Here is a 14,036-nt window from a genome sequence, read left to right on the forward strand (position 1 = left end):
CAAGTCTGTTGTATACTTCAAGAACTAGATAAACATAGAAACACTATTTTAGAGATTGCTAACATTATTTGTATTATTTAATTAGCAAATAAACAGATGCATCTGACGTGCAAAAGTACATACTGTATGGTCACAAAGAGTCGGAGTCGACTAAACGAATGAGGAGGAGGCGCATATAAAATGTTACTGTAAGAGATAGTAGTTTCAAGAAAGGGATCACCATATTATGAAAATAGATGTTGTGCACAACGCTTTATAGACAAGGGGAGAGGTGTCGATCCTTGGTGGTTATCCATAACCTCCAAGAATCTGTAGATGAGAGAGACCGGGAGCCCAATGGTGCAGTATCGTAGACAAGGAGATATTAATAAAATACTTGTATAGGTTTTACACTCACAAGGGTGGGTAGGGAATTTAGGCGCCCATACTCATGACCGAAAGCTTTATAGGCACTTGTGTTGACCTGAAGAAGCGGGCAAGGACCCATGAAACGCATTGTCCAGGGATGGATTTACCATAAGGCATTGTAGGTATGTGCCTACAGGCGCCTGATGATGGAAAAGCGGCTTACTCCCCTCCCCTAATGCATCCCTCCTTCCCTATGTAGAGTCCCAAGCAGAACATAAATGAAATGTTACCCTGCTCTTGGCATTCCACTGATGAGATCTTCCTTCAGTCAGGATCACCTCTAGCTACTTAAAGGATACCCGAAGTGACATGTGACATGATGAAATAGGCATGTGTATGTACAGTGCCTAGCCCACAAATAACTATGATGTGTTCCATTTTTTCTTACTCTGCCTGAAAGAGTTAAATATCAGGTATGTAAGTGGGTAACTCAGTCCTGACTCAACGAAGCAAAGAGGCGCCCTGGTATAATAAAAGCATCTAAAATCAGCTTCAAACAATAATATGAGGTATCTTACCTCAATGACGAAATCTCTGTAATTTATACAAAAGATTTTTATTTAGCACAGGCAACACGTTTCGCGAGTCTCAGCCCGCTTCATAAGGCCAATAGCAGTGCCAAATAGAAGAAATCCTTTAGCATAGGGAGCCTCTCGAGTCAGTCCTGACTCAGACAGGAAGTGACTACAGTGTGACCCTCACTGATAAGAAATTCCAACTATAAAACACTTTCCTAGCAGAAAATGGCTTCTGTGAGCAAGAAAGAGGTAAAAAGGGGAATTTCTTATCAGTGAGGGTCACACTGTAGTCACTTCCTGTCTGAGTCAGTCACTTACATACCTGATATTTAACTCTTTCAGGCAGAGCAATAAAATTAGGAACACAGCATAGTTATTTGTGTGCTAGGCACTGTACATACACATGTCTATCTCCTCATGTCACATTTCACTTTGGGTATCTTTTAATACTGAGGATACTTCTGGCGACCAAAGGCTAAGGGACTCCTGTAGCTACCTATAATGTGCAAGTGACGTAAGAGAGGAGTGACAGCTGGGCCAACCAGCACATTTGCAGTGGAGTTCGGCAGATGTTTGTAGGTTCATGGAGGGTAGTCTAAGGTGCGAGGAGAGGACATCTGTGCCTATAAGCTCCTATGAGGTTAATCTGGGCCTGGTGTTGTCTTGCATAAACAAACATTTATTTTCCTTTAATTATGGTTTGTCCTTCTGAGAAAGTAAGAAGTTACACTTCTCCCTCACAACATATTTAGTAGTAGAACAACAAGGGCGCCTCCACCAGTGAAGTACAATCAGATAACCAGTCACTTACTTTTTCTTCCTCTCAAACTCCTGAACTCGTTTTTGATGGATACTATATTTTGTAGCATCTCCACCTTTTGCAAGCACTGCCTCCTTCTCCAGCATATCCTGTTTTCTCACTATGGCTGCCTTTGCTTTCTTCCAAGACTCAACAACTCGTAGGTTTTCCTGCTCAACATAAAAAAAAAAAAAAAAAAAAAAAAAAGAGCTAGGCAAACAATAACTAATTTTATATATTTATAGTCAACGATCTCCTGAAATTTCACATATTTTTTATTCCTAAATGCATTTAGGAATACCCTACCTAATGAATACCCGGTGTCTCTGCGTCCCATGTCCCCGTGTGTGTTTTTTCGTAGTGCGCATGTGCAGGGAGGCAGAGACACTGAAGGGGGAATGATGCGTGGCTTGCATGGGGAGGATGGGGCCAGGAGGGGTGGGCGGACGTATGCGCGCACGCAGCGGATGTGTGCACGCTGACATGCGGCCGTGACAGACCTAGAACCCATTTTTAAATGGGCTTAGGTCACCTAGTACAGTGGTGTGAAAAACTATTTGCCCCCTTCCTGATTTCTTATTCTTTTGCATGTTTGTCACACTTAAATGTTTCTGCTCATCAAAAACCGTTAACTATTAGTCAAAGATAACCTAATTGAACACAAAATGCAGTTTTAAATGATGGTTTTTATTATTTAGTGAGAAAAAAAAAACAACTCCAAATCTACATGGCATTGTGTGAAAAAGTGATTGCCCCCCCTTGTTAAAAAATAACTTAAAGGTGGTTTATTACACCTGAGTTCAATTTCTGTAGTCACCCCCAGGCCTGATTACTGCCACACCTGTTTCAATCAAGAAATCACTTAAATAGGAGCTATCTGACACAGAGAAGTAGACCAAAAGCACCTCAAAAGCTAGACATCATGCCAAGATCCAAAGAAATTCAGGAACAAATGAGAACAAAAGTACTGTAATTGAAATCTATCAGTCTGGTAAAGGTTATAAAGCCATTTTTAAAGCTTTGGGACTCCAGCAAACCACAGTGAGAGCCATTATCCACAAATGGCAAACACATGGAACAGTGATGAACCTTCCCAGGAGTGGCCGGCCGACCAAAATTACCCCAAGAGCGCAGAGAAAACTCATCCGAGAGGCAACAAAAGACCCCAGGACAACATCTAAAGAACTGCAGGCCTCACTTGCCTCAATTAAGGTCGGTGTTCACGACTCCACCATAAGAAAGAGACTGGGCAAAAACGGCGTGCATGGAAGATATCCAAGGCGCAAACCACTTTTAAGCAAAAAAAACATTAAGGCTCGTCTCAATTTTGCTAAAAAAAACATCTCAATGATTGCCAAGACTTTTGGGAAAATACCTTGTGGACCGAAGAGACAAAAGTTGAACTTTTTGGAAGGTGCGTGTCCTGTTACATATGGCGTATAAGTAACACAGCATTTCAGCAGAAGAACATCATACCAACAGTAAAATATGGTGGTGGTAGTGTGATGGTCTGGGGTTGTTTTGCTGCTTCAGGACCTGGAAGGCATGCTGTGATAGATGGAACCATGAATTCTACTGTCTGCCAAAAAATCCTGAAGGAGAATGTCCGGCCATCTGTTCGTCAACTCAAGCTGAAGCGATCTTGGGTGCTGCAGCAGGACAATGACCCAAAACACACCAGCAAATTCACCTCTGAATGGCTGAAGAAAAACAAAATGAAGACTTTGGAGAGGCCTAGTCAAAGTCCTGACCTGAATCCTATTGAGATGTTGTGGCATGACCTTAAAAAGGCAGTTCATGCTAGAACACCCTCAAATAAAGCTGAATTACAACAATTCTGCAAAGATGAGTGGGCCAAAATTCCTCCAGAGCGCTGTAAAAGACTCGTTGCAAGTTATCGCAAACGCTTGATTGCAGTTATTGCTGCTAAGGGTGGCCCAACCAGTTATTAGGTTCAGGGGGCAATTTCTTTTTCACACAGGGCCATGTAGGTTTTGAGGTTTTTTTCTCACTAAATAATAAAAACCATCATTTAAAACTGCATTTTGTGTTCAATGATGTTATCTTTGACTAATAGTTAACGGTTTTTGATGAGCAGAAACATTTAAGTGTGACAAACATGCAAAAGAATAAAAAATCAGGAAGGGGGCAAATAGTTTTTCACACCACTGTATTTAAAATAATAGGTATTGTAATTACCAGTCATAGATTATGGACCCTTATTCATTTAAAGGAAACCTGCAGTGACAGGAGGCTGCCATCTTTATTCACTATCAAAAAATACCAGTTGCCTGGGTACTGTGCTGATGTTTTGACTTCTGTAGTGTCAGAGTTTCTCACTGGTCAAGGAGATGCAGATAACTGAATGCAGCTTGAAACTGGACCAATCAAAATAACTTCCAGTGAATTTATATTGATCCAGTTTCAAGCTGCTTATAATTGACATTAAATTGTAATGCAAGTCGAAGTGATTTAATCTCATTGACCATTTGTGTTTGTTGTGCACAGCTGAAACAGAAAAAGTTTGTTTCAGACTTCAGAGGGATGTCAAAGCACCTGTAATGTCGACTTGTTTTGGGCCAGAGATTCATAGGGTATTCTCAGTAGAGGGAAGTGTGCTTTACTGAGCCCCTCTGTCTCCTAGCAACCGCGACGTTACAATTCCTATTGCTAGGTAAACTTGTTTACCTGTCACATAAGCACAAAGGGGCTTTGAGGGCAGATGGACATTATGCATGCCCATCATCATTTGATGTAGTGCACTGCGTAATAGTGACATATTGCCAGTTGAGAAGTGTACATGGGCAAATGGATTCACTTGATGTGTGTTGAAGGGCAGGCATTTGCTGATCCATGCTTGGTAAAAGGCTACTCCCAAAACAATGTGGGGAGCTCTCTTCCTGTTCTGGAGAACCATAACCGATCGTAGATGATGCGCTGACCAGCGCAAAACAAGTGTCACACTGCAGATGTCTTGTCCTTGTCAACGGGTGGCGAGATAACAAGTACAACATGCTCTATTAGATGACATGTGAATTTGTGCCCACAGCTGTCTCTTTTTAGTTGATATTCTAGGCAGAGTGTTTTAAAAGGATGTGAGTAATGGCACCTTTCATATACCTATAACTCATGGTGCCCTTCAGTATTAGTTACAGGCTCCTCATAAACGTGCATTTGATCTGCTGAATCACCCCAGGAACTCCTCCGGGCAAACGCTGGCATTTATGTTTATGTAGTTTTATAAAGAGAAGCAATTTGACAGCAGTCAGGTCTTGCCAGCATATCTCACTGCCTTTAAAATGCTATTGCTAACATCATGGATTGGAGGCGGTTTAATATATAGTGAATGGTAAGATGATCATTTTGTAAGAACAGTCCATATAAGGAACATATATTTTTATCACAAGTATGTCAGCAATATGCTTTACACCTCCAGTCTGGACTAAAAATAACCCCAGCTGCAATCTCCAAATAACAAGATTAGTTTGTTATCACAGTACCCTGTTGGAAGCTATGTTGTTCTTAAGAGACAGGACAGCCTGCATCCTCTTCTCCATGTCTTCCCTGGTTTTCTTCTCCTTCTCAGATTCTTTCTGACGAACTCTGTGGGTGACACCAAATACTAATAAAAAAAAAAAAAAAAAAAAGGAAAAACAAAACTCATTTGACAAGTTATAAGTAGGTTATAGTGCCCCAAAAACTAGGCTATTGGTGAGAAAACCATCCTGAATCTCAATAGACAAATTGGGGTATCATGTTCACAAGTCATATTAGTAAGCTAAGGAGGCTGACATTTTTACCTTATTTAAAAAAATGCTTCTTCCTGTGAGGGGGTCTCTGGCTTTAATGCAGGTCTATTTCATTTTAGGATAGGATAGTCAATGTTATTCACTTGTCATTTTAGTGGTTTTAATGTTGCAGTTGATCAGTGTGCAGAAGAATACAAAAATATGAGCTGTGGCAGCATCAGTTCATACCTTGTCATTGTTTCCTTCAGGAACAGGACAGCCTTCTCATGATTCTTCTGAGCATCTTCAACCGCTTTACGATAACGTTCTTCTCGTTTCTTCATCTTGTTTTCTTCTTGCCTAAGATTTCAATAATACATCCCCATATACACAGTATGGGCTTGAATCAACAAAGTTCTCCAAGGCTAAAGAACATCCAACTTACAGCATCTCAGCCTAATACAGCGCAAAAGACCATTAACAGAGACTTAAAGAGACTCCGTAACAAAAATTGCATCCTGTTTTTTTTATCATCCTACATGTTCCAAAATCTATTCTAATGTGTTCTGGCTAACTGCAGCACTTTCTACTATGACAGTCTCTGTAATAAATCAATGTATCTTTCCCCTGTCAGACTTGTCGGCCTGTGTCTGGAAGGCTGCCAAGTTCTTCAGTGTTGTGGTTCTGCTATGAACTTACCCTTTCTGGCCCCTCTATGCACACTGCCTGTGTGTTATTTAGATAAGAGAGAAGAGAGAAGCTGCTCTAATCAGCTGGATAAATCGTCCTCTGAGCTGGCTGGGCTTTCACATACTGAGGAATTACAAACAAGGGCAAAGCTGTTTGCAAGAAGAAAAGAGCAGCCTGAAACTTCAGTGAATGGAGGAAAGAAACACACAAATGATCTCTTGAGATTCAAAAGGAATGCTGTATACAGCCTGCTTATGTATGGATGTATTTTCTATGTGTGGACATACTGTACATCAACCTACTTCCTGTTTTGGTGGCCATTTTGTTTGTTTACAAACAAACTTTTTAAAACTGTTTTTAACCACTTTTAATGCGGCAAGGAGCGGCGAAATTGTGACAGAGGGTAATAGGAGATGTCCCCTAACGCACTGGTATGTTTACTTTTGAGTGATTTTAACAATACAGATTCTCTTTAACACCTTGGTCAAACTTCAAAGAAATTTATGAGTCACATCAAGCATCCTCCTTTACCTCCGCTAAACTACCTATGACCTGGATCCTCGCCCAACAAAGTTCATGTTAAAATTCCGCGACCTGTTTATACCAGTATTCCTCAAAATTGTAAACTGTTCCTTACAATCGGGGATATTTCCTGCTTTACTGAAGGAAGCAATCATCAGGCCTCTCCTCAAAAAACCTTCCCCGGATTCAGATGCAATGACCAGCTACAGACCTGTCTCTAACCTTCCAATTCTGGGGAAAGTAATTGAAAAAGCAGTATACTGTACCTCCAGCTAGAAGCCAAAATCTTACAAAACAACATCTATGATTCATTCCAGTCTGGCTTCTGGAAACATCACAGCACTGAAATTGCCCTCATCCAAATCTGCAACCACCTTCTCATGGCAAGAGACAGAGGTGAGTGCTCTATCATGACACTGCTAGACCTTTCTGCAGCCTTTGATACAGTTGACCCTGACATCTTGATAAGCAGGCTAAAGGAATACTGCGGCATTGATGGCATAGTTCTCCAGCAGTTCAAATCCTTCTTGAGTGGCAGAACCCAAAAAGTGTCTATGGGACCCTTCCTGTCCACCTCTGTACCACTTAAGTAGGGGGTGCCGCAGGGCTCAATCCTTTCTCCCCTGCTTTTCACAATTTACATGTTACCGCTTGGAAAACTAATCAAAAAACATGGCCTGACATACCACTGCTATGCTGATGACACCCAACTATATCTTTCCTGCAAGCCTGGTATGACAGACCCAACTCCAACTAAAAAACGCCAAAATGCAGCAATGGATGAGTGACAACTGGCTGAGACTAAATGCTGATAAAACTGAAGTCCTTCTGATTAGAGGGCAGCACATGACAACAAAACAACTTCACTTGCAGTCTTCACCACTGGGAATGGGAGGCACAGATCTACAAAGCTTTGAGCATGTGCGTAGCCTGGGAGTTCTAATTGATGGGGATTCAGAACTCACGTCTCTGCTGTGGTGAAATCATCCTATTTTTACCTGAAGAACAACGCAAAAATCAAGCACCTCATCCCCCTAGAAGATCTGCCAACCTTAGTTCATGCTTTTATTACATTCCGACTAGACTACTGTAATGCTCTCTACACCGGCCTTCCAAAAAAGGACTTGTACCGCCTACAGCTGATACAGAATACTGCTGCCAGACTGTTAACCAACCAACCAACCCCATCACTGCCACGTAACACCAGACCTGCACTCCCTTCACTGGCTACCTATAATGTGGAGGATCCTATTCAAGATTGACCTACTGACATTTAAAGGGGAACTGAAGTAAGAGGTATACGGAGGCTGCCATATTTATTTCCTTTTAATCAATATCAGTTGCCTGGCAGCCCTGCTGGTCTTTTTCTCTGCAGTAGTATCTGAATAACACCAGAAACAAGCATGCAGCTAGTCTTGTCAGATCTGACTTTAAAGTCTGAAACACCTGATGAGCTGCATGCTTGTTCAGGGGCTATGGCTAATAGTATTAGAGGCAGACGATCAACAGGGCTGCCAGGCAACTGGTATTGCTTAAAATGAAATAAACATGGCAGCCTCCATATACCTCTCTCTTCAGTTCCCCTTTAAATCACTACATAATCTGGGCCCTGGATACATGAAAGAAATGTTACAGCAGTGTAACAATCCCTGCAATCTCAGATCCCAGGTTCTAATAATCTAGTCATACCCAGAGTCCACCTGGAAACTTTTGGTCCCAGAGCCTTCTGTCATACAGCTCCCACATTATGGAACTCCTTACCTGAGCAGGACAGCTCCATCTCTGGATGTGTTTAAATCCAGACTGAAAACCCATCTGTTCAGTTTGGCATTTGCAGAATAATAATTTTTGTTGTGTTAATACTTTATCCTACTACCAGTTACTGAATCTGAGTGAGCCTAAGCGTTTTGAGTCCATTAGGAGAAAAGCAATATAGAAACTAAAGTGATTCCTCAGACCTAGCCTGTATTTATGCACTATTGTCTGTTAGGTGGCAAACATTTGCTATAAGTGCTCCGAGCCAAGTCATTCTTACTTTTCAGATATTGTTTTATTGACCAGAGGAAGCGGGTGGACGCCCACAGTTTTTGAATATATATTTTTTGTTTTATCTTATACAATATCAGTCCTCATCTTGCCTTCTAAACTGCTTTTAATAATTTTACACATCCTTTGAGATGCCTCCCTCCCAGTTTTACATCTCTGAAACCTCATGGGGGTGTACTATCCTTTTTTTTTAGTGTGACTAGTGGGGCTGGATTTACCATAAGGCACTGTAGGCATGTGCCTACAGGCACCTGATAATGAAAAGGTGGCTTGCTCCCCAAGTGCCTCCCTCCTTCCTTATGCAGAGTCCTGATTAATGTAAATGAGGTTACTCACCCTGCTCTCTGCATTCCACTGACAATATTTTCCATCAGTCAGGGGTACTACTAGCTACTGAATACTGAGTTTCCTCTAGCTACTTAGTATTAGGTAGCCAGACATACCCTCAATACTAAGGGGCACCTGTAGCTACATATGATAGGTAAGGGAGAAGTGAAAGCTGGGACAGCCAGCACACTTCCGGTACAGTTTGGTGGTTTGTGGGTTCATGGAGGGCAAGGTTCAAGGTGCCCGTACATCTGTGCCTATAGGCTCCCATGAGGTAAATCCGGGCCTCAGTGCGACCTAACCACACCGAAGCAAGTCAACTCACCTTCAAGCGAAAATCTGTGGTTGCCGCTCTGCAAGCCGGTTTTGTGAGTACCCTATTTGTACCCTACTGAAAGTTCCTTGGGAAGATTTACTGTAATGTATGAAAGGTTGTGCCATACTGTAGATAATGAAGATAATGAAATAATTTCCCTGTAATTAGTTATGGATTATAAATGAAGTTACCATTTTCCGGCCTGTTTTCTGTATTCAGCCTGTGTCAGTGACAATTTCTCCTGGTGAGAGCGCTGATTGGCCAAGACCTTGTTCTGTCTATCCAACTTTTCCTCATCTTGCTGAAGCCTTTGACGGATATCATCAAATTTTCCCAGCTCCACTTCAATGTGCCAGAGGTCACACCTGTCCAGAGAGGACATCTCGTTACAAAAGATGACACCTATCCAAAGGCAAGCTTTTAACTTTCAGTCATGTTTGAAATGGGGCTCCAGGTCAATGTCATGGTACACTGGCGTAACAATAGGGCCTGCAGCCCCTGCTTCCGCGGGGGGGGGGGCACTCGGGCCGTTTTGTGGGGGCTGGAGGGGTGGCAGCATGAGGGGAAAGCCTTGGCCACAGTCGGTGGGGAGAAGGGAAGTTCCCCCCCTCTCTCTCACCTCGGGGTTCTCCCCTCTGCGCTCCCCTCCAGCTTAAGTTACAGTGTGGGCAGCGGGCAGCGGCGGGCAGATACATACCTTCCGTGCGTTCCACCACATACTCCTCACTCTAGCGTCTGTTGTCACTTCCGGAAGTGACGTAAGACGCTAGAGCGAGGAGTATGCGGTGGAACGCACGGAAGGTATGTATCTGCCCGCCGCTCACACTGTAACTTAAGCTGGAGGGGAGCGCAGAGGGGAGAGCCCCGAGGTGAGGGAGAGGGGGGGAACTTCCCCTCTCCCCGATGACTGTGGCCAAGGCTTTCCCCTCATGCTGCCACCCCTCCAGCCCCCACAAAATGGCCCCGAGCGGGCCCCAGGGTGGGGGGGGGGCCGCTCTGAAATTCTGCAGGGGGGCCCGGTGGGGCCTAGTTACGCCCCTGTCATGGTATATATCTATCCCTACTCAGTCTGTATTAAAAAAGGAAACGAAGCAAAAATTCACTTACACGCCTTCAAATTACAGTAAGGGCTCAAACCCACTAAACCCTTTTCTAAGCGCTAGTGATTTGAAAATGTCTTGCTAATGCAACGCCTCGGGTGATTTTTATAAAATCACATCGTTCAAGTGGGATCACACCCATAGCATTACACCGGGGTGTAGCTAGGGGTTGCAGAGGTTGTAACCGCATCAGGGCCCTCCCTCAACTGCAGTATTAGCTCTCTATTGGTCCTGTGCTCATAATAATCACTTCTATAGATACTTTGAATAGTAGTAACCATTAACAAGCTGTTTCCCATTCCCTTCTTGCACCTCTGACACTGTAGTTGCCATTGGCAGGTTTTGGTGTGCAGTATCAATTGTTATTTATAGAGTGCTTGGGAGGCCCCATTGTCAAACTTGCATCAGGGCCCATAGCTCCTTAGCTACGCCACTGGCATTACATTAGCAAAAGCTTTTCAAATCACAAGCAAGAAATGGCTTAGTAATGTACTGCTAGTGCGTTCCAGGCCAAAAAGTCTTCTGGCACATATACCATTGCTTAATAATCAAATTGTGCTAATGTTACCCTTTCGAGTGAAGCAAGGCTTCTAGAGCTCAAACTCCTGTTTTATAAATATGATTACATGGCACAGCCGAGTTGCGAAAATTAGTAGCAGGCTCTGTGGGTGGGGCTGCTGCTGCTTGAATGGTATTGTGGTAATGTTAAAACTGCACAGGGATGAGAACAGACTGAACTCTGAAAGATTTCAGCCTATAGCAATAATAGTCTGTACTACAGGAAGTGGGAATCGCCTAGACTCACTATGTTCAAAACTGGGACTACAGTCAACATTTTCCTTCTGCTCCAATAGATAAGTTTAATTTTGTACTGGGAGCATTCTTTGGCTGGCCATACACTGGTTGATGTGGCAAACAGATAAATCCCTCTCAGATCATTATCTGATTAGTGAGGGATCTAGGTGATTGAATCCCTCTACACACTATACACAGATTTTCAATAAATTTCAACATGAAATCTATAAATATCTATAAATAATCTATTGTATTTGGCCCACTCTAGATCACCAGGGAGGTGAAGCCCTAGAACATCAGGACAACCTAAACTGTAAAGGGGAGGGTGAGGGCCACTAGACAGCAGGGAACTGTATAGGGGAGGGAGGAGGACCACTAGGCAACAGGGAACTGTATAGGCTTTGGAGGGTAGCCATTAGACACCAGGGAGCTTTATAAGGGAGGAAGGTGGCCAGTAGACATTGAGGTTGGTCCGCGACTAGGTCCCAGAGTTCAATTTTGTATTTGAGTTTGACATCCCTGCTCTAAAGCCACTGGCACTCCTCCCCATCTCTTCTCTGCCTCCCCATGTGTCTCTCTGGCCCATACAATGCTAAAGGCCAAACACTAGGGGCACTGAGGCACCTACTTAATGTGACCACTAGAGGCCTCTAGTGTTTGGCCTCTAGCATTTGTGATGTGACAAAGGCAACCAGAGGAGAAAAGACAGGAAGGAGCACAGGGTAGTGGAGAGAAGGCAGAGGAGGAAGTGCTGGCGGCCAGGTGAGTGTAAGTTTGCATCATCGATTGCTAGCAAGTTCAATCAAATTATCAAATCAGTCAGATATCAATAAAACGATAAAAAATGTGACCAGTGTATAGCCACCTTTAGTGTGCTGCTCTGATCTACAGGAACTCTGAAGGTGCCTGTGAGTTACACTGCAGGAAACAAGCACTATAGAGACCTGTCACTCAACTACAGCTGAGCAGTGTTTACTGTTCAATGAGAGGAAGAGGTAATGGAGCAGCGTACAATAAGATTGACTTCTGGGAGCAGGGTAAACAAGGGGACAATGCGCTCACCAGCCAGTGTCACGTAAAGATTCCAGATGCCAGATAATCTAAAAGACTTTCCTTACCCAACATCATGGATACACCCAAATCACCCATCCTTATCCAGTGGTGTGGAGCACGAAATAGACAAGTGAGTCCCCAGTAGAGACATGACACATAGTGACGGTCATGTCTAGGAGAACTCATGGAGAAGCATGTGATCAGTTTGGTCAGTTGATAGATATGCAAGCCTCTGATTTGCTAGTCATGATCGTGTGCTAAAGCAGGATGTGATTTCAGCAAATTAGAGTTTTGCAATTTTATCAGCTGATCAAAGAAATCATCACATGCTTCTCCATGAGTTCTCCTAGACGTGACCATCACTATTGACACAACACTGGAGCAGGTAAATATTACATTGCTCCACTACTCTGTAATACGGAGAGAGAGTGCTGGGGGGATGTGTGTGCTTTTTATCAGCCACATGGGGAAGAAAAGGTTCTGACCAAATTATTCTGAATATTTTCTTGCTTGCTGGTGACTTAAAAGGCATTTTTTTCAAGTGTGAAAATATCACCTAGTAAACTTCGGTGAAAAAGTGAATTGAATATTATGTGCGTTGCTCTGTACATTGCTGCATATGAATGCACTGCTTATAAAAGTGGATCCTATCTTATGGTTTAAAAATACAAGGAAGCCAGTAATGAAATCACACCTCTGTGTTGTAAAAACCCATGCATTTTCTACAGTGTGATTCTGGATAACCCGTGTGATAAAAAGCGGGTTGCATGCTATGAAAAATGATGTGGGTAGTGTGCGATTTGTTATGCCCACATTGTAGCGCAGGCATTACGCAATGCATTTGGTGTGAACATAGCCTTAGGGCTTGTTTCCATACAAGGCGCTATCAGGCACGTTTATGGAAACGCGATCGCAGGGACATCAGACAATGCATAGACTGCCCACTCTTATGTTTTCATACATGGGCTGGGATTCACCACTAAATGGTTGCCTGCATTTTGTGGCGATTGCGCATGCAATCCCATTCAGTATTCAGTAGGGAGGCACGTGCAACGCAGAGCCACGCTAAGCGCACAGCTCTGCATTGTATACTGGAAACAAGCCCTCACCCATACAAACATACTGTATACCCTACACTTACTCACACCTTATACACTTACCCACATGCTCAAGATTCTGCAACTCCCTCTGCATTCACCCTTACACTATAGGCTCACACACACATTGTACTTCCCTGTATGTACCCTTTCCCACACCCACTACTATCCTCCAACTTTCATGGTGCCCAACAGGAATCCATCAAAGGCTCTCTTCATATTATACAAAAAAACTACAAAATGTAAAACCAAGTGTATTGTTAAGACAATAATAGCATCACGATTTATACACTCTTTCATATCCAAAATATAGTCCAGGTTTTAAATAGAATGCATGGGTCTGCCTAGAAGAAGATGCTTATTATTCATAACATAACACATAACACAGCAGGATGTCAAAACCAACCTTCTGAAAGTTTATAGGAGCTAAAAAGCCTGTTTTTATTAATCTTTCAAAGAATGTGACAAACAAGGGAAAAACACTATTAAGAGATCAACAGGGGATTTACCACATCCTGGAGTCCTTCTTTAGGAATAGATAACTTCATCATGCTATGTGACAAGGAAAATGCCAGATCCTATCTTAGGTTTAAAAATACAAGGAAGCCAGTAATGAAATTAACTGACCACCACCAGT

The 14,036-nt window shown here is 42.9% G+C and overlaps 1 protein-coding gene across 5 annotated transcripts in view; it reads right to left on the reverse strand.

The window, feature by feature from the left end:
* The window catches only part of CFAP74 (cilia and flagella associated protein 74), a 261,484-nt gene that overhangs the window by 206,966 nt on the left and 40,482 nt on the right, over window positions 1-14,036 (reverse strand). For all 5 annotated transcript variants that reach the window (XM_068240650.1, XM_068240652.1, XM_068240653.1 and 2 more), the window contains exons 7-10: window positions 9,546-9,719; window positions 5,703-5,813; window positions 5,226-5,328; window positions 1,738-1,895 (exon numbers count right to left, since the gene is read on the reverse strand). In XM_068240650.1, coding sequence (XP_068096751.1) covers window positions 1,738-1,895; window positions 5,226-5,328; window positions 5,703-5,813; window positions 9,546-9,719 — 546 coding nt within the window. The remainder of the gene's footprint in view (window positions 1-1,737; window positions 1,896-5,225; window positions 5,329-5,702; window positions 5,814-9,545; window positions 9,720-14,036) is intronic.

Source organism: Hyperolius riggenbachi, chromosome 6, assembly GCF_040937935.1.
Source record: "Hyperolius riggenbachi isolate aHypRig1 chromosome 6, aHypRig1.pri, whole genome shotgun sequence".
NCBI classification, from domain to species: Eukaryota; Metazoa; Chordata; class Amphibia; order Anura; family Hyperoliidae; genus Hyperolius; species Hyperolius riggenbachi.